The sequence below is a fragment of the Agelaius phoeniceus genome, chromosome 4 (assembly GCF_051311805.1).
Source record: "Agelaius phoeniceus isolate bAgePho1 chromosome 4, bAgePho1.hap1, whole genome shotgun sequence".
Classification (NCBI taxonomy): Eukaryota; Metazoa; Chordata; class Aves; order Passeriformes; family Icteridae; genus Agelaius; species Agelaius phoeniceus.
Window position 1 is genome coordinate 47,685,147 of NC_135268.1, and position 23,321 is coordinate 47,708,467.

Below are 23,321 nucleotides of genomic sequence, written 5' to 3' on the forward strand. Positions count from 1 at the left end.
CATCCAGCAATGACACAGCTCACCTACCCTTCATCCCCTATATTCTCCCTCAGTCCAGTCACTGCCTGGAAGCTGGAGGGAAATCCTGAGTTTAAGGGAAGTGAAGGCACCCAAAAATGGGGCAGAATAGCTGCAACCCAGTCAGACCCCAGGAGCCTGGGTCTCAGTGCCCAGCACTGGCACACATGGCAACTCCCTCTTTGTGCCTACTCAATGAAACCCATGTGAGAACACAACAACAGGAGCAAAACAGCAGATTTCCCCTTTCCTTCTGCTGGGAGATGACTGCCTCTCAATGGAATACACTTCCCAAAATATATTCATCATGAGACAGCATGGAAAACTCAGCCTAGTTAATTTGATAAAATTAGAAACAAATGAATATGTGATGTTATAATAGCACCATAGGTCTCTGATGTAGAGCAGCTCTTAGGCTGTTGTCCTTCTTATTGGGGACAGAAAACAAGAAGAGATTAATGCTCATTTGCAGTGCCTGGACTGCCAGTGATAAATCTCTGCCTGGAGAAGCATCCAGGCCAAGTATAGAGGGCACCCAGGAAAGCCCTGGCATGGCAGCCTGCTATGAAGGGTTGCAGAGCACTTGGCATTGAGGCTCTTTGCATGACATTAGTGATGTCTTTATTGTTCTGCCTGTAGTAATTGAGGTCATCTTTGCATTTTTCTCTGTGGCTGCTGTGCCTATATTATAAATAAGGCATACAGAAAAATGGTTTGGCTTGCAGCCATTCAAACAGGCATTAATATGAAAATAACAACATGTTACTCCACAAAGCAAACTAGGAAGAGCCAGTTGGAGTGGCAGTCCTCTGCTAAGGGAGAGCTGGGAGAAAAAACATCACTGAGCTGTGGGGTTTCAAGCTTAGGTTGAGTACAAATGTTGTTAGCTGGAAGTGGACTCCAGAGACCCAGACCAGTAGTAGGCACCAGTACCAAAGCTTGTTGGTACAGCAGGACCAGCTGTTTGTTCAGCTCCAGATGCAGGAGATGACGTGGAAAGGTGGAAAGAAACCAGGAGAAATCGTCTGTCCAGCCACGCAAGGTTTCTGTGTACAGGAATCTCCCCTCATGCCTGTGGCATGTTTACTAGCATATGCTTTGTTAAACGATAGGAATAACAAAAAACCTTGTCAGGCTGCTGGTTCTTGGCCATGGATTTGACTCATTTGTTTGTGGAGTGAGTAGGGGATCCTGGAAACACTTGCAGGGTTTTTTATCATCGGTTTTATTGGTCTCAGGTGACATCCTCCTGAACGTGAACGGCATTGATCTGACGGGAGTCAGCCGGAGTGAGGCCGTCGCCCTGCTGAAGAACACCAACTCCTCAGTGGTGCTCAAAGCCCTGGAGATGAGAGCATGTGAAGCCCAGGAGGAGCAGGGTCACCTCCCACCCGCTGAGGACACACAAGTGACTGCTGAGAGCAGTGAGTGGTCGCCGTCCTGGGTTATGTGGCTGGGGCTGCCACGGTAAGTCCACAGATTGCAACCTCTGGCTGAGGGGGAGTGGGAGGAAAGATTTGTATTTTCTGGCAATACTTTCTTTTGGCTTGATTCATTGCACTTACATCTTAATTAAATCCAGGCTCTGTCACTGACTTGACTCTAAATACCTCCCTTTTGTAAATGGGTATGTGTACATGGCAAAATAGACATGCAGTTCCCCTTGTGAAGGAGGACAGGATGCTGAATTGTTTCAATCTTGTAAATATACCTGGCATTTAGGGAGTGAAAGGAAAATCTTACAGGGATACAGGAGCTTGCTGAACTGGAGTTTAGGCTCAGCCACCCTGCAGAAGGCAGATACCCCTCCTGCAACACTCAAGCTGCACAGCCCTTCTCCTTTTGGCAAATCCAGCTGAATTGTTTGACTTTACCCAGATGTTGCAAAGTTCTTGCAGTTGGCCAGTATCTCCAAATCACCTCTTTTAACCCCACCCCCGCCTGAAAGAAGTCCATTTGTCACACACAGGAAGCAGCTGTGTTGGGGTTTCAGCAAGGATAACAAGAGCCACATCAGCTGTCACTGAGCTCTCAGTGTGCACGGTGTAATACCTACAGCTTCCAGGACATTCCAGAAAGAATGAAATGAGGACACTGTGAATCTGTGAATATGCAAAGCTGGGATCACAGACTTGAAACTGACACTCAGTTTTAAGGAATGAAGGATTTATCCTATAAGTTCCTCTTGATTGTACTCCTAACTCTGGCAGCAGTTCAGTGTCTCTTTTACAGCAGGGCAGGGAAAGATGGTCTGCAGAACAGGTGGGCTTTTCTCTAGGCACAGGTCCAGGGCTCCTCTACATTTCCTACTCTTGCATAACAGGTTTCCCTCTTTCTAGCTGAAGCCATTTTGAACTCATTCACCTTGCAGCAAAGTCTGCTGTGAGGGCCAGATGTTTTTTGAGGCTTGGTCTGATGTTAATGACTGTATAACATGTGCTGAAGCACTGCAAGAGCAGAAGGCAGGCTTTGTGTCTGTAACCCACAAGCAAAATGTTCCTTCTCCACTGAGGAGGACTACATCTTTATACCTGTGAAAGAAAAGCAGTAAAAAGAAAATGGCAGTGAATGGATACCCCTTAACTTGCTTCCCCAGGCAATGGTAAATTTTCCTCACTCAGTGTCTGAAGACAGGCAGGCCCAAGGAGATCCTCATTCCTACTAACTTCTGCTCTCCTGAGCTTGAGCAGCACCACAGTGAAGGTACTAGAGCACGGGTAATGCTCTCAGTGAAGAGACAGTAACAGACCAGAGGCCTTATAGATGCTGCAATCTGCAGTGCTGAGTCTTGCCTTCTATCACCATCCATTGCTAGATGGACTGAAACAATCACACCCGGCCAATGCCACCTTCACTGGGCTGTGTAGAAAACCTGAGCTGCCTGGTAATCATCTTCTACTCACAGCTGCCTGAAGTTCCCAGCACCTCAGCACAGTAGAGGACACGAAGGACAGAGCTCCACAGTACTTCAGGCTTGCACTCAGAGTTCACATCAGTCAGTTCCACTTTGCAGTTTGGCAATAAAATGGGTTTTCCTGTTTTAGAAACAGTTTCTGAGCTCACTTTAGCCTTCCTCCTCTGAAGGCTGCGTGTGTGAAGGCATTCCAGCTCTTTTCGTCTGAAGGGAAATCAGCCCCAGTGTCAGCAAGGCTGAAGACAAGAGCTCATTGTAACTCCATCCCCAGCTGTGAGGCCATGCACAGAGCACAGCATGGCCCTTCTCCTTCAAAGAGACATGGGGACATTGGTATGCTGAGTGGGGACACTGCTCTGAACATCGGACTAGCGCCTGGGACAGGGACCAATGCACGTTAGATGTGACAGTAACAAAGGTGCTCTGTTTTCTTATTGGCAGCTGATTGGCTGAGTAGGGGCACAAGAGGATCAGGTTTGGGATTGCTCACTAGGTATTAGCAGGCCCTTCAGTCTTCCCCAGTATAATTGTGCTCACTCACTTATTGTTCTGATTCTCCAGGGCCCACATCAGATGTCTGAAAGTCCTTCAACAAGTTCTCTTATGAGGATGTGTATCATGTTAACTCATTTTTCTCCAGGTTGAGCATTTAACCTTTCTCTGGCTTTCAGTTTGCTTTTGGCAAGGATCACATCTCACTAAGTCCCAAGATATTGTCAGCAGTCTCATGACATTTTCCAGGCTGTTAGAGAAAATTATGCTCTGTCTAAATAGATGTCTGACAGGTCCATCTTGAAAAAAGTGCCTGAAGTGCAGTTATGGGGTAAAATGTTGAAGAATCACCTACTTTAATTAAAACAATTTACTAGAAGGACTGTTCCAAGATGTGTGAGTCTAAGAATGTTTGGTACAGCTAATGGAAAAGCAGAAATGTCAAAATCATTATTATGCAGGATCATGCAAAGTACTTGGGAAGATGGGCCAGAAGGGGCAAACCTCTATAAGACAAATTGAACAAATAGAAAAGGCAGTAAAACTGGTAGGCCAGGAACAGGCATGGTTTAAAAAAGAGGAAGCTGGATAGTAGATTATTTAAATTCTTTTGAGAAAGGAAAGATGTGTCTCAAGACAAGCCTGGCAGTGCAGTGTGTGTATTTGTTCAGCAAGCAAGCAAGGTGGGGTGTTCAGAGGCAGCTTGACCTCACAATTTCGAGTGGGATGTTCAGGCTCAAGAAACTGAGGGGGCAGGAGAGTCTTTCCTTCTTTGTCCAAATCCATGAAATTTTGAGGAAAATCCTGTGAATGGTACCATAAAATGTGCTGAGTTGAACTAAACACGAGAGCATGCCTACAGACTTCTGCCCATGACCAATGAAGTAGAAAACAGGCTAGCATTAATAATAGTTACAAGATTCAAAGTAGATAACCGTAAATGCCTGATTTTCAATACTAGAACAGAACTCTTCATTTCCCAGGGACTGCATGCATATTACAGAGATGGGTACAGTCAAGAGACATAAATATTGAGAATTAGGGAATGATATAATTTTTCTGGATGAAGGTGGTTGCAGCAGAATCAGACAAGTTATCTGATCCCTTGCACTAAAGCTCAAAGACTTGGAAAAGCCATCTTGCTAATTTAACCCATTTATGGATCTCACTTAGTTTGTCCTTTTCTTGTGAGTTCTTAGAATTGGGTTCTCCCACTTTTGTATGGCTTAATAATACATAAACAGCTCCTCTGTTCTTTCTGTAGTACGATCCAATATGTGGTGGTTATAAAATACGCGCACATGTGCATCTGACATCTGTCAAAACTTGGCCTGCACGCAAGCGGAGGGGCTGCGGGCTGGGCGGCAGGAGGAAACAGTGATGCAGGACCTTAAGCATTCTCGCCCCAAGACTTATTTCAGGGTAGCTAATTTAATTGTTTGTTGTTTAGGAAGACAGAACTCCTTTATTGGTAGAGGGACATGTTGTTGTGAAGCATGCACAAAGGAAATAACAGGGAACAGCTGGCGAAGAGCATTTCCCCAGCTCTGTGATGCTGCTTCTACCCTTGCTTGTTTTCCTGCTCTCCTTTCTTTGCTCTCCTCACATTTCCTTCCCTCAGCTAGTACTTAGAATACTTTTAAGATCGTCCTGTCATAACATTTACAAACATTAGTACTTCACACAAGTGCTTTTCTTCATCTGTAAAGTGAGATGAGAAAGAGACAAGGTGGCCAAAGTCATTCTGCAAACCTGGGGTACAACAAGATGTAAAACATGAAATTAGGACAGAAACACCTCCAAAGTAACTCAATCTGGCCTGTAGGACGCTGGTGGAAACAATTCTCAAATATTACTTACTTGGCTGCCATTTGTGTACTGTAATGGGTAGGGAGGAGGGAGTTACCCTTTTCATAGCTGTTAGTGCTTAAATTCTCCTGCAGTTGGGCTGGTTTTCATTCCTAGAGCATAAGGCTACTTGTGCTTTATGAAAATCATCAGGGAATTGTACATTTAACTACTTGAAAACAGGCACTGTTAAATTCCTCATGCATCAGTAACTGATGCTTAGTTGTAGTATTGCTCAGGATAGGACCCTGTGGCTAGATCCTATATATCCCCATATCTTGTATCTGAGGCAGGTTCACACATAAATTATTCCTTATCCTCATGTTCTGGATTTAGCGATAAAGGCTGAAGACTGTGAGCTGCTCTCTTCCAAGGAGATGGCTCTCCTTAGACCAGCTGCAGTTTAGTGAGTGTAGCACTGGGCAGCAGAGACCTCTGCCCCAAAATCAACACTGAATTATAGCACTAATGGCTGAATCCTGGCACTGCTTGGTCATGACCTTGATAAGTACCATTAAACATAGAGAGTTTAAGTGATTTTGCACGTTGAAGAAGTCCACAGACGGTAAAGTAATAATGCCTGGCTGCTCAGGAAGAAGCAAGTGTCACCTGTTTCTTACATTAGCAACCAGTGAATTCTTGTGCAAATATTGCATACCTACCATCCTGGCAGCAGGTGAATATTTGTAGGCCCTGGGGGACTAATCTAGTATTATGCTGTGAAAGACAGCAAATGCACTATTTAAAACACAATTTTTAAAACACTAGGCATATCAGTCCTTAAGATAAAGGCTATTTATCTTCCTATAGAAGTGTCAGATGCTTCTTAGAAACCTAAAATGTCTCTGAATAGAGCTTGTAACAGTTGCCTGCTGTAGGTCAGCCTATATTTTAAGATTTGGAGTAGCAAATATATTTTTAGACATTCGGAAATTTCAGTCATTCCTGGGGACACCACTAATGATAAGATGGTAAAGTACTATGGACAGAAATTTTTATCACTCACTCTCTAACAAATGGAATTAATTTGGTTAAAAAAAAAAAGGAAGCAAATTAATGTACTCAGAGCATTAGTGAACATTTAAGAGTCTTATAACACTATTCTTAGTTTTCCCCTATTCCTACTTTTGGAACCTAAACTTTGATGAACATAACATACAGTATCATAAAATATGTTCAAAAGACAAATGGAGGAAGAAGCAGATATCAGTTCTCTTACAACAAAATCTTGTGTTAATCATTACAGTAAGGACAAGCTATCTTCTTGAGAGCAGACTCAGAACTCCAAAGCACGACTCACATGGATAAGTTTCTCTTATCTTCCATGCTGTGACTTATCAGATTACTCAACAAGAAAAGCTCAGGATCCCTAATTCCACCAATACCTGTCTTTGTGTAATCTATCATTTTTGTAGTTCATTCCATTGACCTTAAAATTATTTCACTTTGACATGCACCACAGTATTAAGTGTCTGAGCACTTTGACCTAATTAATCACATACAGGCTCATATCTGGAAGATAAACAAGTCATTGGGGTGTATAAGGTAGAAGAAATACAGCTTTTTGAATTGCTGATTTACAAACATTAAATCCAGGCTTAAGTGCTTTTCTCCATCACAGCAACCAGAGCATTTGCATAGATTCCTACCCTACAAAAAAAAAAACTAATTTAGTACTTAAGCCCAAGACTAATTTTACTTTTGGGATAACTGGTTATCTGGTTGTAATAGGAAAACAGTACTACAGGAGCAGAAGAGAAGTGTAGGTGCTTAATACAGTGGAAATATGGCACTACTTTAACTCCTAAGAATAGTGTATGGGTCCATGAAAAGGCAGATTCATTATTAGTGGTTCATCAGAATCTCAAGTTAACTATAAACATTTAATTAAACTGGTTTATTTCAGATATTTGTACAGCTGCAAAGAAATTGTATTACGAAGAAATACATCTGGAAGTCTTGGCTTCAGCATCGTAGGAGGTTATGAAGAACATACTGGGAACAAACCATTCTTTATCAAATCCATTGTTGGGGGAACACCAGCATATAACGATGGCAGAATTAGGTAATGATTAATATCTAAAAAAAGTAGCATTTATGTAAGTTCTTCCAGTTAACCTGTGGGAGTTTTTAAAAAACAGGTTTTCATTAGGGTAGTAGCAGGGACGGGGGAAGGACTCACTGATACAGAAGTAACTCCAGGAGATAAGGAAACAGGACACAAGTATCCTGAAGTTTAACAGATCTGCTTTCATAGCAGAATGTTATCAGATGTCTAGCAATCTAGTAGTATGTAAGTTAAAAGAAGAGTCAATTTGATCTCTGGGATGGTACAAAGCATGCCAGCACAGACATTTCCTACGTCTCCAGTTCTAAACACCCCAACCAAACACCTTACCTGCAAACACCAATACACTTGAAGAGAGTAAATGAACAATCATGGCACAAACGTACATCAATTAACAAGGCTTAAAAGGTACAGTTGTTCAGAACACAGATCATGCTAGTACCTAAATAGGGCCTACAAGAAAGCTGGAAAGGGACTTTTTACAAGGGTATGCAGTGCTAGGACAAGGGACAATGGCTTTAAACTGAAATACAGTGGTTTTAGACCAGATATTAAAAAGGAATTATTTAATGTGAGGGTGGTGAGGCACTGGAACAGGTTGCCCAGAGTTGTGGATGCCTCGTCCTTATTCAATGACAGGCTGGCTGGGACTTTGAGCAACCTGGTCTAGTAGAAGGTGTCCCTGGCCAGAGCAAGGATTGGAACTGGATTATCTTTGAATTCCCTTCACCTGAAGCCCTTCTATGATTCTGTGATGATGAATTACCAGAATGAATGTCAGAAGAACTATATCATGTTTTCTTTCAAATATGTTGAATTAATTATAAATTTGTAAGAAACCCAAACAAGTGAAATATTTTCACCTGGTTTATCCCCTTATTCATGAACAGTAGTTAGCCCGAGAAGGAGCCATAATACTCATTTCTACCCCTTCCCCCAGCTTAAGGATGTGCTTTGGCATTTGAAAACATTTAAGATAAGAAGTCACCTTGTTTAATTGTTGTCGTGCATTTATTTTTTCAGATGCGGTGACATCCTCCTTGCTGTCAATGGCAGGAACACATCAGGAATGATGCATGCCTGCTTGGCAAGGATGCTCAAAGAACTAAAAGGAAAAATTACTCTCACAATTGTGTCCTGGCCTGGCACATTTTTATAAAACAAGTCTTCATGGAGAGTGTGATAAGTATCTTAACATGGGGAAAACATTTTAAAAAAAAGGAACACCAGTCTTTGCTTTTTTGGGGAGTAAAGTATGTATTTATAAAGAAAAGGTTTGTGAAATTTCAACCTGCATGTCAAGAAAAGTCAAGTTTAGGCAAAGCAGTGACACCCGTCAGAAAAATCACTTCAGAGTGATCCAAGCTACAGACTTAAGTCCTTCCTTCCCTGTGTTCTTAAGGGTTTTTTGTTGTTTTTTATACATACCTATATATCTATTTAATGCGTTATAATAATAATAATGGAATTTAAGGAGCAACAGCTTCTGCTCACCCACTTTATTTTGATTTACAAAAAGAAAACCTTGAATTACTAATGGAAATATTTCTTGCAATTTTTCTAGTTGCAATAATCAGGTGAAGGTTTTTATCCAACACATTAATAGCACTTTGATTATGTGTACCTTTTCATGGTCAGCATGAAGCTGGTATTTTCAAGACTTTCAAGTACTGTTTGTTAGTCTGTAAAACTGTGAATGAAATTTCTAAAATTATTAAAAATAATTGTAACTGTGTACTTGTACAGACATTATTTTCATCCAAAACCAAATTACCTCGTTTCCCTGGTTTGTTCTGATTAATACTATTAAATCTGGGATTTTTATATAGACTATTACTTTTAAGGAAATACACTGCACTCTGCTAATGCCATCAAGTAAGTCTTTTGAATAGCAGTAAAATTTTTGTGGAACTGCCTTATCAATCACACTTGATACTGTTCTGCATGAAGTAAATCTGAAAGTGATGATGATCTTATATGTCTTTTAAAATAGTCCTTTGTCTTTCTCTGCAAATTACTCATGTTCCACAGTCTTGTTTTTATCTCACAAGCCTACAGTGGGAAGAGGATATGTTTGTTAATCTTTATCATGTTAAGGGCAGCTGTTCCCCTAGAACAAAGACTAAAATGAACTCTCTCTTAAGCCACTGAAAAGCAGCAGGGACGATTATCCAGCTTAATTCATCCTTATGCACCCACACAAACCAGACATAATTACCACGTGTATCATCACCATGCTCAGTGTTCCATTCAACTAAGAACAATCGGCACCTTTTCCACTTTCCCTGTTTTTTTTTTTTTTTGCTTCACATTATTACAAGGCTTTTGAAGAGCCTGCAGTTCCTGTGTGTCCCTGTAGTAAAGGATGACCTTTCCAAATAAGTCTCCAAAAGCTATGCTAAACCCACACTGTTCCAGATGTTGGGTATATAATAAAATGAATGCACACTGCTTCTAAAGTCAGTAAAAGAATGACCTTCCCGTTGGCTTATGAAAAAAGGAGACAATTTAATACAAAGAATTTAAGCCCTACTTATATTGTAAGAGCATAAGCCTCTAGATGTAAGATGTTTTCTCACTGTTTCACTGTTTCTTAAAAGACAAAGTCAGTCCAAGAATCTTAACATGAAAAATTCGTTCTTTTATTTTCAAAAAAAACCAAAGTAACCTTTGATTTCAAACTAACAGAACAAGATTAAGAGCAAATTATTATAATTCCCAGAAAAATAACAAGATTTATAGTAATCTATTTCTGGCACTAATATATATGCAAGTAGGCAAAAAAAATCACACAAGCCTATTCCACAGGGGCAGCTTCAGTGTTTTCCTGTTCAGGAGCAGGTTCACCACTGGCTTCTTTTCCTTCTTTGCTTCTTTTGGACTTCTTGTGTTTGTGCCTTCTGTGGCTATCCCCTTCTTCACTGTCGTGACGACGTCGGCTGTTACTAAATAGAGAGAAAACATGCCTCAAACACTTGACACTTCAGGCCCTATTTCATTACAAAGTACCAAAAAAACAGCTTCTGCATTCATATTTGAAAACTGGCATCTGCTCCCAACTCAGAGTTTTTTGAGTGCTTGTTATTGAACTGAATTTTTCCTGGAATGGAACATACATCTATCCATCCTGTACTTTTTTGGGGGAAAATAGAATGATTTTTCCCATTTGTAACCCATATTCTAATAGCAAGACTTTTAACAATGTCATGTACCTATTGGCATTCCTTAATAATTTGACATTCTTGTTGACCCCATTATCTGGACTTAACTTTTATTTCTAACCTAAAATGGGTCAGGTAGAACAATTTCTATCAAATGACTGCAAGGATTAATTTACTTACTGAGAATGACTATTGAGTTGTTCTGTTCATGCTGCTGAATGTCAGCTTCATTCCACCCCTTTCTGACTCACCATTTTTACCCTTCTTTCCCCAGTGTCCTAATTTCTGTTCACATAGTGACTGTCACTCAATACGAGGTTACCCAGGTTCAGTATTGCTTCTTGTCTGTCCACGTTTTATACGGCAGACTTGTTCCAAGTAACACATTCAAGTGTTTACAATCTTTCCACAAAACTCCTGTTTGTTTGGGGTTCTTTTAAAGTTTACTTCTTCTTTTTTTTCCTTTTTTTAAACTGGGCAAGTCTTTCATATCCTATTAAAAAAAGAGAAATCAAACCTTCGAGATGACTTGTGTCGAGTCTCTTCTTTCTCTCTGTGCCTCCTGTCTCTGTGTCTGTCTTCTTTCTCTCTGCTTGTCCTATGGCGGTCGTAGCCCCTCTCTGCATAGTCTCTGTATCTGTAGCGTTCTTCATCACTGATTCAGAAAGAAGAGATTTTCAGGACAGTAAGACCAAGGAGTATAACAATAACAAGCTAAATCAGGAAAAAACCTTAATATTGCTTCTGGGTGTCTACATGAGTTCTAGTGCTTAAAGGACAATAAAGTTCTTCATGTTATACACTAGACTTGTGCAGTTAATGCGGTTTTGAAAGGAAATTTTTCATTAAAAATGAAAGAAGAAAGAATACAACAGTGCCCCATTAAGTTTATATAGGAGTTATCAAGCTGTTAGCTTGAACCGGTATCTAACTGTGAAGGAAATACAATCCTACATAAACTTCAGTAATTTTTTCGGATCAGTGTTGAAACATTCAACGCTTATCAGCACACTTTTGGACTATTATACAATTTAGGTAAATTAAAATTAGATTTTGGTACAGTTATCTACTTCCTTACACTCACCTCAAGAAAAGGAAATACTAAGTACAAAGAGTAAAATATACTAAATGTTTGGGTTGCTTTTGAAATTAATTTTTCGCTAGTCTCTACTTCTACTTCTCTCTAGGATTGCCATGAAATGCTGCCCTGCCACAATGTTGGTAAAAACCCCTATATATCACAGGTTAGACAAGAATTCAAAGGCTTTACTTAAAAACATATTTTCATATTTTGGCTTGATGAAACGGGCAGTTCTAAGAGTTTACTGAAATCTAAAAAAAAACAAAACCAAGAAAACTCCAAAGTCCATTGTCAGCCAACACAATTCAAATGGTACATTAGAGCATAGCTTAAAAAGGCATGATCATTTCTCATTTCATCATTTCTCTAAGAAAATCCTACCCAGCATCATTTAGGAGTGCAACTTCAATACAAATTACCTCAGTGTAATTATTTATACATCCCACGAAGTCTGCCCTAACCATAGTTTGGGAGATCCCCACCAAGTTCTAAAGAAAGGCACAATGTAACCAGTCTTTCTAAAGCAGTAAAATCAGTAACAATTTAGATACTGTTGACCTAACGACAAGCAAGTGTTTCTGTCTCTGCCAACATATACCATGAAAGAAATTATCTTCCTGAGGTCCCTGCAGCAGCAGAAGGGATCAGACAGATCACACAGGGAGAACAGCTCAAGCCTACCGAGATTTCACATGTCCTGGAGCAGTGAGAACTGAGATCAACCCCTTTCATCTGCCACAACCTGGATCCTCTGGCCATTTCCCAAGTGAGGATATTATATTAATGATTATTACAGCTATGCATGAAAACTCAGGGAGAAGGGGGAACACCTGAAGCAACAGCACTAGTCTTTTTATGAAAACTTGTATGATTACATCATTAAGCAAATGTCAGAAATTAGTAATTTAAGACACTGTAGAGAAACATTAGCCACTCAATAGAAAATTCTGATTTTTGAGGGACATGAAAAATATTCACACATCAAAACCAGGAAAACTACAGCTACAACTACTGAACTCAAAATTATGATTTGCCACTGAGTAATACAACTTCATTGACTTTATAATGCATTTATAACCTCAGATCTGAGAGTAATCTGATCAAATTGTGAAAAGCACATTTGTGCTCAAATGGCACAAAAACTGAGGTTGGAAGGCATGAGTGGAGGTCATCAGGACCAAACCCCAGCTAAAGCAGGGCCATCAGGACCAGCTGACCAGTACCATGTCCAGACAGCTTCAGGGTATCTCCATGGTTGGAGACTCCCCAGCCTTTCTGTGCAACTGCAGCTTCTCCCATATCTCATATTGTTTCACAAAACTAATATTTTCATGGTCAGTATCTAATTAAAAAGTTACAATTTGAATGCCTAACACTAACTTCTGATAAGCTTGGCTACTTGTAGACTTACAGCTTGGTTTCAAAGAGATCCAAAGCCCTTAATGGTAACTCACACTCTGCATTTGTTCCATTACCCAGTTATTTTAAAACACTATAGAAAAGGTTAAAAATATTACTGATACTCCCTTTTAAACCTTATTTTGGCAAACTACTAAAGAACCATGACAGCTTGTAAGTGTGTCTGATGAAAATAAACAACTTTTCTTAGTAAAGCAAAAAATCAGTTTGCCAAGACAAGAGCTTTCAGGAACACTCTAATGCTGCTCAATGCTTTTGACCTTTATTGCACACTGATCGTGGAGTCTTTTTCAGTTTGTTGACCACCAGAACACCAAATCCTATAAAGCTGCAATCCAGCCAGGCAGATCCTCATCTGCTCTTCTGCATGAGATTATTAAATTCCAGGACTTTAGAAACACAGTTGCTGGGGTTTGTTTTTCTGGTTTTTTTTTTTTTTAATTTTTCAAATTGCTGAGGAAGAACCACAATACAGTAACAGATCAATCAAATTCCAACGTCTACATTTTTAGTGGTAACTAATTGACTTGAAACTACCAAAATAAAAACAAAACAAAAAAACCCAAACAAACAAAGTCCCAACCTTTGCAGAAGGGATACAGTCCAAAAATAATGGCATCTTCTCAAGGGGGCAGAGTGAGATGCATTGTGAAAATGCACACTTTTCTCTGAGGATAGCAGGGTAAAAGCAGAACAGACTATAAAGACAGCTGAAAGTTCATTTTTAAACCACATTTTGGTTATAATAGAACAAAAATAATCCTATTTTCCGATATTTTTAAGAAATGTTGTAACAAAACCACACACTATTCATCTGGAAAATAACTGCTAAAAGCATTGAAAGACGTAATTTCTGAGCAGTAAAATGATAAACCTGATGCTTACTACAAACTCCACCAAAATACCACTTGATCAAAGTTTAAACTTTGGGAAAATAAATAAAAGCTATAAATCTGTGCAGTCTTTAAAATAGTTCATGTTCTCTTCCTCACAGTTCCATTCATTTTATTTTCATAAGTGCACAGAATTGAAAATAAACCTTCTTAAGAAATATTATATCTGCATGTTCTTTCTTAAGCCTCTCACACCTCTTCTGTGATTCCCAAACCAAGTAACTTATCGCAGTTAAGGGCCTCCCATTTTCTTATACAGCCATGTGGCAACAGCTTTGCTACAGATGGTGGATAATTTAGTCACATAAAAAAGTCGAGGCCTGCTCTTCCCCCTCCTTTACAGATAACTCTGGCAGCAGCACAGAGATTTCTTGAGGCCTGGAAGCTATTAAGGTTCATTTCAAGCACCCTTGAATGACCAGGGCTCTTTCTGGCCTTCAATCAAGCTGTCTGAGAAACAGATGTTTAGATAGGTCTTTAGCCCTAAGAAACTGACCCTGGAACGAAGCACATGCCCACAGGAGAGGACATCACCACACCAGCATACATGGAAAATCCCCCAGCCTGCATCCAGTTTGGGTCTTCAGCTGACAATCATCATGCAAAAATGTCATCTCAACCACAGAAATGTTGACTCTCAATGCTCTCCCTTTGGCTTAAAACCATTAGTAAAAACAATCTGCCTAATAGCTAACATATAGATTCTGCAAATTTTAAACATAACAATGAACACTGAGAAAAAAGCGTCAGATATTTACCCCAAAAAGCTTAGCAGATAACAAGCAGAGGAAATTCAGAAAAATCTGGCTAACCAATAGACCTCTGTTCTATGGAGCCATAGTGAACTCAACATTAAATGCTTTGTGCTTGAGCACATGAACCACAGAACAGTTGCAGCTTTTTTAAAAAAAGCAATTAGCTGAATAAATTTATCTGACATGATTTTCATCATCTAAATCAAAATTAAAGTTCTTAACCTTGAAATAAAAGTTTTAAATAAGAGAGGAGAGATTATTATCCAGCCATTTTTAACAACAGGTTAACAGCAGGTATTTATTATCATTAATTAAGGTCAAATGTTGCAACACATTGCTCTTAGTACCAAACTGGCAACTAAAATTAATTTAGTATTTCTATATATTTTTCTGTAGATTTTTTCTAAACCTACTGATGTCAAAAAGAGATGAATATTTCAGATATTCTCAAGACTTAAATCACCTTTAACTTGTAAAGCACTATGACCAATTTGGATGTATATTGTCCTTTCTTCCTGCTTCTGTTTTACATGTGGAAATTTAGAATTATAGTTTCCAAGAGAAAAGGGTGAAGGTGAAGAAGCCACACCACCCAGCTCTTTGGACCATGCAGCAGAACACTAAAGCTGAATGTTGAAGTACCCTGTTTAACAGAGACAAGGGTTTTGAGCAGAGCTCCAGCACGTTTAGGACACTGCACTGACCTGTTGAACGCACTTGAAGACGGACTGTGATCTCGGTCCCTTTCCCTGTCTCTGGTACGGTCCCGATCTCTGTCTCGGTCCCGGTCCCGGTCGCGATCCCGATCTCGGGATCTCTCTCTCTCACGTTCCCTATCCTTCTCTCTTCGTGCATAGTAATCCCACTGTTTGCTGGTGTCCAGAAGACTAGACCATGAGGGTGCAGAACCTGCAGGGTGTGGAAAGGTGACTAAAGAAAGAGATGTAGTTATTAGAAAGATTAAAATCAAATATCATATGGAAACTAATGCATGAAAACACATTTGTCGATTTTCTCCAATTACATTTTTGAATCTTCCCCTTTCACTTAATGCTAACCAAACACTGCATTTTTTCCATGATTATCACAAAAGCTTCTGGCACTCATTTAAATACTTCTTATGAGGATGTACAAAACCATACCCCAAAGACTGTCTAAACACTTTTGGGGGAAAAAAAATTGTGCAAATACTTGCTCAAAGAATCTGATTCTATGTGATCAAATGGCTTTATTTTTGGGGAACAACAAAACAAAAACAATTGGAAAACAAAACTGCGTTTGAAACTCAAGTGCTCTGAAAATATAGTTCAGAAAAAGGACACTTCCAGCCTTGTAGTTAAATGCTATTATTTTTATCTCTTGTACTTTAAAATCATTGTATTTAAAATACAATGTTAGCTATGAAGTTGTCATTCAGTAATTTATATTCTATACTGTGCTTTGTCATACTTTTCTGATTACGGATGTAAAAGGAGCTTAAGAAATAAATTCACTCTGGGGAGAAGAAATAATGCTCCTACTTGTGCTCTGTAAGATAACATTTATGAATACTCAGCACAAACACTAATACCACTAAAATGTAACAGTTTAAGAAAATCAAGCGTAGTCTTAATCTAGAAGTGACATGTTAAGATGTTAAGAAGGAAGTCTTAACACTGTCTCCCAACCTTTTTTAGATAGCTAGCAATGGGGAGAAGGAATGCTTCTCCACTGCTTTTTGCCAACTTCAGTGTAATACAGAACTGCTGTATTTAATGCCCCAATTGTTCTGTCCTGCCCTCCCTCGCCAGAAGTCCCGTGAACGCATCCTGTAAAGGAAAAAACAAGGGCTGAGTATTTAGCTGGAAACAGCACTCTCTAGCGGACTTACAGTACTGAGGACTTCTCCCTTTCTGCTTATCTGCCTTGCTAGCTTTCCTAACTTTCAATAAATCGTTTGTTTTGAGCTCCACTTCATCATCTATAACACGAGAACAATATTTACTTGACTTCATGGTGTCACAAAGAGATTAACAGTACAATTAACATAAATATCTACATTGTAAAGTGTGTTACTGGTGCTGTGCTTAATACTGTTGGGTTATAAAACCAGTGGCTTCTGCTGACAGCTACGTTCAGACTGCCTTGCCTGTAACGTCTGGGTATGCCTGCCCCAGAAAGCTTTGGCAGAAGCTTAAGAGAGCAGTTTGCCAAGCGTTCAGAGGAGGAATACAAAAGACCTTTAGAGCAGGCAGCGGAGCACGAAAAAACCAATTCATTGTTAAAATACATTTGCAATTAAAAGTATTACAATTCCTTAAAAAAACATTTATACAAGGTTTTGCCTCTAATAAAATGCTTGACACTGTTTAACTTCAGGTCTACAAGCAAAATGAAGGGTTAACAGATAAAAATGTCCTAATACAATATTATGCTGCTCATTATGCTGCCAAGACCTGAAATTCGTCGAAGGAAAGCAGCCAGAAATAGCAAAAAAACCAGCTGGACTTAAAAGACTGCTAATTTCCTTGACTTGCCACTATGTCAACAACACACGTATGGTATGAGACACTGGCTGTCAGTGTATTCTGATCTAAAGTTTAAACTTAAACTTAACTTTAAACGTATACTACAAAGCAATTATTAATGGTAGTACAAACTTTTACAATAAATTTTGGGATACTCCATCACATCTTGAATAACTCTCATCAGACAGAAGTATTTCTCCCCAGTAACATGAGATAAAACAGTAATTTGACACACTACACATTTTTATATCTAGATTTTCACCAGGAATTATTCACAACACACAAGAAGCTTACTTTCTAGTATGAACTGGTGTTCTGCTTTTACTACATTGAATGAAATAATTTGTCGCTTCTGTTATTTCTACATGGATTATTCCAATAATTTGTACAAGAAGGAAGACACTTCAAAAACTCTGATTTTAACTCTGATTTTATTTTTAAAACAGAAGGAGAGCTTTGAATAATTACTAGTTTTGGAGACATGAGCCCAGTTTTGGAGATACTTTAAAAACTTAAAGCTTCACAGCATAAAGCAAACTATTTAATACTTCTTGTTTGTGCCTCAAAAAATACTGACTCTTAAACTGTTTCTGTAATGCTAAATGTCTTGCAGGTTCCTAAGATTTAAAAAACATTTAGAGCACAGACCAGAGAACTACTTGAGGAAAAAGCAAACAAGCATACGATGGAAAGCACTTCAGTGGCTGATCAAAGGCAGCTCAAGCAAAGCCAAAGATATGATGGCAGACGTAGCACTGAATTGTGAAAGGATTTAAGTGCAAGTGGACTAAACCACATTGATGCGGTGGAAGAGCACAAAACCAAAACAGACATTCTTGAAGTTATAAGTTATTACTTTACTATGTAATCTTCCTAAAGGGTCTGCAATGGAAAAGCCAACTGACAGCAAGACATCAAATACATCAAAGCATAAGCTGAGGAATTTGGATAGGCAGAAGGGCTAGTACCTTAATCAAGACTGCTACTTTTTGCAATGTGTTCCATTTGCACATCTTCCCCTGCAATTTTGACAAAGCTAGGAAATGCACAGACTGTCAAAGAAGACAATAGGTTGGAGATTCAGTGCTATCATCCAAAGCAACTATTAAATAAATATACCTAGTGATTGTAAATTGCAATGATGTCTGCACCCAGCTGCGCTGTGGAGCTCTCAATGTCCCCAGGTTCTGATTCGCAGACAGCACTGCTAAACACTGACCAGTGATCACACTGCACAACAGGGACTGCGACAGTATGATGCTGACTAGGAAAACATTTTTCACTAAGAGATGAGCAACAGTGATAAAATGCCACTGAGTCTCTACAGATTCAAAAATCCCTATGACACAGACAGCTTTGAGACAGATAATTGCTTTATGCAGCAAATATGAAAGCTTTTGCTGCAACAGGGATACAAGATACACTGGAAGCACACTGGGAAGATAGGAGTGGACTGTGCTCCTTGGTCTCCATAATCATATAAAGGAAAACAATATTTTAATCCTGCTGATGAAGTTAAAATTCAATGTTGGCAAGATCAAGGTAACAGTCATCCTTTAGGACTGGTGCTGCAACAACACAAGCATGCCATCATCTCTAAAGGTCAACATTAAACTTGGAAATATTCTTATGTCCCTGACAATATTTGACAGAATAGAAAATTCTAACAAAAGAGACACCAAAGTGAAAAACACTCTACACTGGAGACTATGTAATAGATGCCACATACATACATTAGTATGTGTTAGTAAGACTGCTTTCCTTATGATACTCTGTATGGCTTTAGTTGTACCTCTCAACCAATTTTGTACCAACTTTTTGCTAAAACACAAATTACTGCTAAAAACGAAGTCTGTGTAAAAGCTGATGTTTATGAATTCTTTTCCAAGAATTCTTGAAAACACAACAAGCTTCCAATGCATGAAAGCAAACATTTGGTAACTGATGAGGATCCTTACAATGTCAAAAGTACTGCTTGTTACTCCATGAACTGCTACAACTTCAAGAAATTGAGAGCCATTACAAAATGTCACTTTGTATATCCATGCTTAAAACTTCAGAACATTTAGGAAAGAGATTTGCTGAATATTTGATCTGAGCTGAACATCACAGATCTCAGAAAGGGATAAAACTTCCCCTACAATTTCTCCTCTCACCAGCTGGGGTTCAAAGGAACAAGGAGCAAGGCAACAGAATTTAGCTGAAAGAAAAGGCACCAGGCTTGGGGCAGGATGGCAGATGTACTGAAGGCAGAGGCAGTGACTGTCAACATGCAAGGTCCTGCATTAGGGTGAGGGCAGTCCTCAATGTCGGTACAAACTGGCGATGAACTGATTCAAAGCAATCCTGCAGAGAAGGGCCTGGGGATACTGGTGGGCAAAAATTAAACATGAGCCAGCAGTGTGAGTTTGCAGCCCGGGAAGCCACTTGTATCCTGGTTGCATCAAAAGGAGGAGTGGCCAGCAGGTTGGTGGGAGGTGGCTCTTTGCGTGCCCTCATGAGATTCCACCTGGAGTATTGCATCCAGCTCTTGGGACCCCAGTACAACAAAGATACGTTATAGCAGGTCCAGAGGAGGGCCATGAAAAATTATCAGAGCTGGAACATCTCTCCTGTGTTGTTCAGGTTGTTCATCCCGGAGGAGAAAAGGCTCTAGGCACACCTTATTGTGGCTTTTCAATACTGCAAAGGGACTTGTAAGAAATAAAGATGGAGAGAGACCTTTTGCCCGGGCCTGTAGTGACAGGACAAGGGGCTAAGGTTTTACTCTGAGAAATGGAAGGTTTAGATTGGACATAAGAGAGAAATTCTTTATGATGATGGTGGTGGGGCATGGGTTGCCCAGAGAAGTTGGGAATGCCCAACCATCAGAAGTGTTCAAGGCCAGGTTGGACAGGACTTTGAGCAAACTCATCTTGTGAAAGGTATTCTTGCCCATGGCAGGGAGGCTTGAGATAGATAATCTTTGATGATTCCTTCTAACCCAAATAATTTCATAATTCTATCTACTTTATCTTCTTATTTTCTCCTTTGGGTCAAGAAGCTAGGTAACAGTTCTAAACTCAGCATACATTCTGTGGATGCCCATTTGGTGGCACATGATGAAGCTTTTATTTTAGTTCAGTCTTATTTCACTTTTATAGAAAAAAAACATGAAGTCAAGTTTTCCAGCATCAGATTTTTCTTCCCCCATAACAGTAATTAAAAAAAAAAAAAAAAAAAAAAGACTTTATAATAGTATAGCTGAAGGTTATAGTGTGTTGGATAAATGGTTTTTCAAAGGAGATGTACATCATCAGGATTTCTGAATGATTGCTCTTAGTAATTAAAATTCTGATGATATGTCAACAGTACTTGTTCTCCTGTTTTAAAGCCTTGAAAAATTCTCCCTGACTTGCAGTCCATATTATGGTATATAATGCTTCAAAATCACAGTTCTGCAAAAGCAGCAGGAAAAGATATCCAGTATATAAATTAATAAGCAAAACAATAGTATTTACCAATAGTACTTAAATTTGCAACAGCATGCATCTATTTACAATGGTCAGCAATGAGCTTTCATAATGAAATAGTGATGGGACCTGTTTAGTCTTCTAGCTAAAATCCTCATAAGTGTATCAAACAATTAGGTATCACACTGGTCAAAATTTCCAAAGCCAGCAAGCTTGCTTACTTACCACTGCCATATGAAAATGCACGAACAGGACGACCATCATAGCCAGAAGAATGCCCACTGTGGAATGTACGTGCAAAACCAGTTTCAGCATGTTAAAGATACATGTTAAAACTCAGCTTTAGCAACAAAGCTACCTCCTTCAATAAACAGCTACATACATATAATACATACATTATATACAATATATACAATCAGAAGCATTACTCATCCACAGCAACTGTCAGTACAAAGTAATAAATTTACTTAAATGCACATATGATGTATTAAGTTAGGATTTTTTCTCAATTAAATCATACAAAGCTTTTCTCAGAGATTTTCCATCATCCTCCCATATCATATATTTTAACAGAATTTCCAACTTCAAAGGAACAGATATGTGCATATAAATGCATATAAATATGGTATTGAAAAATTCCTAGCCTAACAGGTTAGGCCTGTTACAACGGAACACTTAGAACAGAATATAAATACAAATTTGGATTCTGTGGAACTCTGGCATTTCTTCTAGTTTATGAGGGCCTGAATCTGTGCTCAAATTTTTGTGTACATCTATAAAAAAGGATATGATAACTGAAAAGTACACAGATCACATAAACAAGCCTTCAGACTACTAAAGAATACTTTATTTATCATCGCCTTAGATCTTGGCATTGATTTACTATCAAAACTGTAACTAATTTGGTATTTTGATACTGTGTCATAACTAAACTAGTAAGTGGCCAAGTAACCTACTCAGAATATGCTGAGAGGTGAGAACAGTAACATTTCTGTAAAGTTACTGTAAAAATCTGAAGCTGTCTCCCCTTTCCCAGATGTAAATCCATAAAACAATGGGCAATGCAAGAGTATTATTCATTTATTTCAGTTACAGAATACTGATAGATTGCTTAGTAAGGTTTCAAAGAGATAATCACCTGTCTATTGTGGGTATGAGGGAAGGTGGAGGACCGCCAGGTGGTGGTGGAAAACCTGTAACAATAAATTGGATAAGGAGGGGAAAAAGTAAAAATCTATCACCCATAAACACATAAAAGAACTAGGCTAAGCATACCATAGCAAACAAATCCCAGAGAGAACAATGAAAAATTGTTTCCATGTAAATGGGTTTTATTTTGTAAGACTAAGAACTACTTTTCAGTTTGACAAAGGCAAAATATGAAACATATATTATCAGTGCTTCAAATTAAAACTTTATCATTCTTAAAAATATGGTGATATAAAAGCATGGGAAAATTCTAACAACACTTAATAAACAACAATCTAAACTATTTACTGCATAACTGAGAAAAAAATGTTTTAAAGAAAAGAAGGAAATATACATCTAGAAAACTGGCTGATTGGGTCCACTAGTCAACAGTATTTTCATACAATTTCTCTTCTGCCCAGCATCAAAATAACTGAGCCTAAATATGCACATATAGTTTAGTATGCATAACCCTTTATCTGTAAAGTTGAATGAAGTTGGTAAGTTGCACATCAGTTTTCATCTCTTAACCAAACGTGGAAAAAAAAATCTAAGCAAATTTACCTGGTGGTGGCACTGTTATTGGTATACCTAAAAAGACAACAAATATCAGTTATAGTAATAGTTTCTTATCTGTAGATCTGAAACCAGACTGAGCTTTCACTGCGTACATGAATAAGGAGAATGACAACATATTTTCTGTGTCCTCAGGTCAAGATGTCACATTAATACTGATAAAATTTTATACAAGCCTTGTGAAATCTAGCTTTTGATTTAAATTCCTATTCTTTAAGATCTTATTTATTTAGAGGCAAAAACAGTGTAGAGTGACTCTGGGCCTCAAGGTTAGAATTAAATTAATAATTCTAAAATGCTTAATATACAGAAGGAAAGCAACATCCCATAGACTACATTTGCTTTATTTTACATTCCATGGAAGGAAATGCAATTGGCCTCTGACCTTCAATAGCTTGGCACAGGAAACAGTAGGTCCACTGAACAAAGAATTCAGGCAGCAGTAAGCAATACAGATGTCTGAGTCAATGCTATGACACTGCAGTTCATCATTCATTTGCTACGTGGAGGGAAAAAGACTGGTTTTTTTCTCTATTTTCTTGTAGCTATCTGAGAAAGGAGTAGCCTTTAACAGAAACATGTGCAAGAATTACTCTAACCTGATTTTCAGATCTAGCTAAGCTGTTATGAATCTAACTAAAAGCTGAGAAAATTGTTCCCAACTAAATTAACCAACCTAACAAAATTAACTGCATCAACATATAAACCTACCTTACTGATTGTGAAAAGAATTATTACAAGGTAAAAATAATTTGTACACTTCAAAGGTTCTTATCTTCCCATGCTTTGCAAAGAACTAGCTTTGTCTGAACTAAACACATTACACTGCTATATAATAAACTGTGCTAAAAAAATACTGGCAGAAAATAGACTACTTCACCAGGTATAAAGCACTTTCAGTTATCAACAATTCTGCTTCCATTAAAAAGTATGTATGTATGCTCAATCT

At 38.7% G+C, this 23,321-nt stretch overlaps 2 protein-coding genes across 5 annotated transcripts in view; one reads left to right on the plus strand and one right to left on the minus strand.

Annotated features, from left to right (window-relative positions):
- Positions 1 to 9,075, plus strand: part of LNX1 (ligand of numb-protein X 1) — a 119,445-nt gene extending 110,370 nt beyond the window's left edge. For both annotated transcript variants that reach the window (XM_077177538.1, XM_054632752.2), the window contains 3 exons: positions 1,257 to 1,485; positions 7,179 to 7,337; positions 8,364 to 9,075. In XM_077177538.1, coding sequence (XP_077033653.1) covers positions 1,257 to 1,485; positions 7,179 to 7,337; positions 8,364 to 8,499 — 524 coding nt within the window. In that variant the 3' untranslated portion in view covers positions 8,500 to 9,075. The remainder of the gene's footprint in view (positions 1 to 1,256; positions 1,486 to 7,178; positions 7,338 to 8,363) is intronic.
- Positions 9,076 to 9,960: 885 nt separating this feature from the next.
- The window catches only part of FIP1L1 (factor interacting with PAPOLA and CPSF1), a 37,320-nt gene continuing 23,959 nt past the window's right edge, over positions 9,961 to 23,321 (minus strand). For all 3 annotated transcript variants that reach the window (XM_054632753.2, XM_054632756.2, XM_077177539.1), the window contains 6 exons: positions 22,361 to 22,387; positions 21,747 to 21,801; positions 20,834 to 20,889; positions 15,354 to 15,579; positions 11,019 to 11,156; positions 9,961 to 10,285 (listed from right to left, as the gene is read on the minus strand). In XM_054632753.2, coding sequence (XP_054488728.1) covers positions 10,138 to 10,285; positions 11,019 to 11,156; positions 15,354 to 15,579; positions 20,834 to 20,889; positions 21,747 to 21,801; positions 22,361 to 22,387 — 650 coding nt within the window. In that variant the 3' untranslated portion in view covers positions 9,961 to 10,137. The remainder of the gene's footprint in view (positions 10,286 to 11,018; positions 11,157 to 15,353; positions 15,580 to 20,833; positions 20,890 to 21,746; positions 21,802 to 22,360; positions 22,388 to 23,321) is intronic.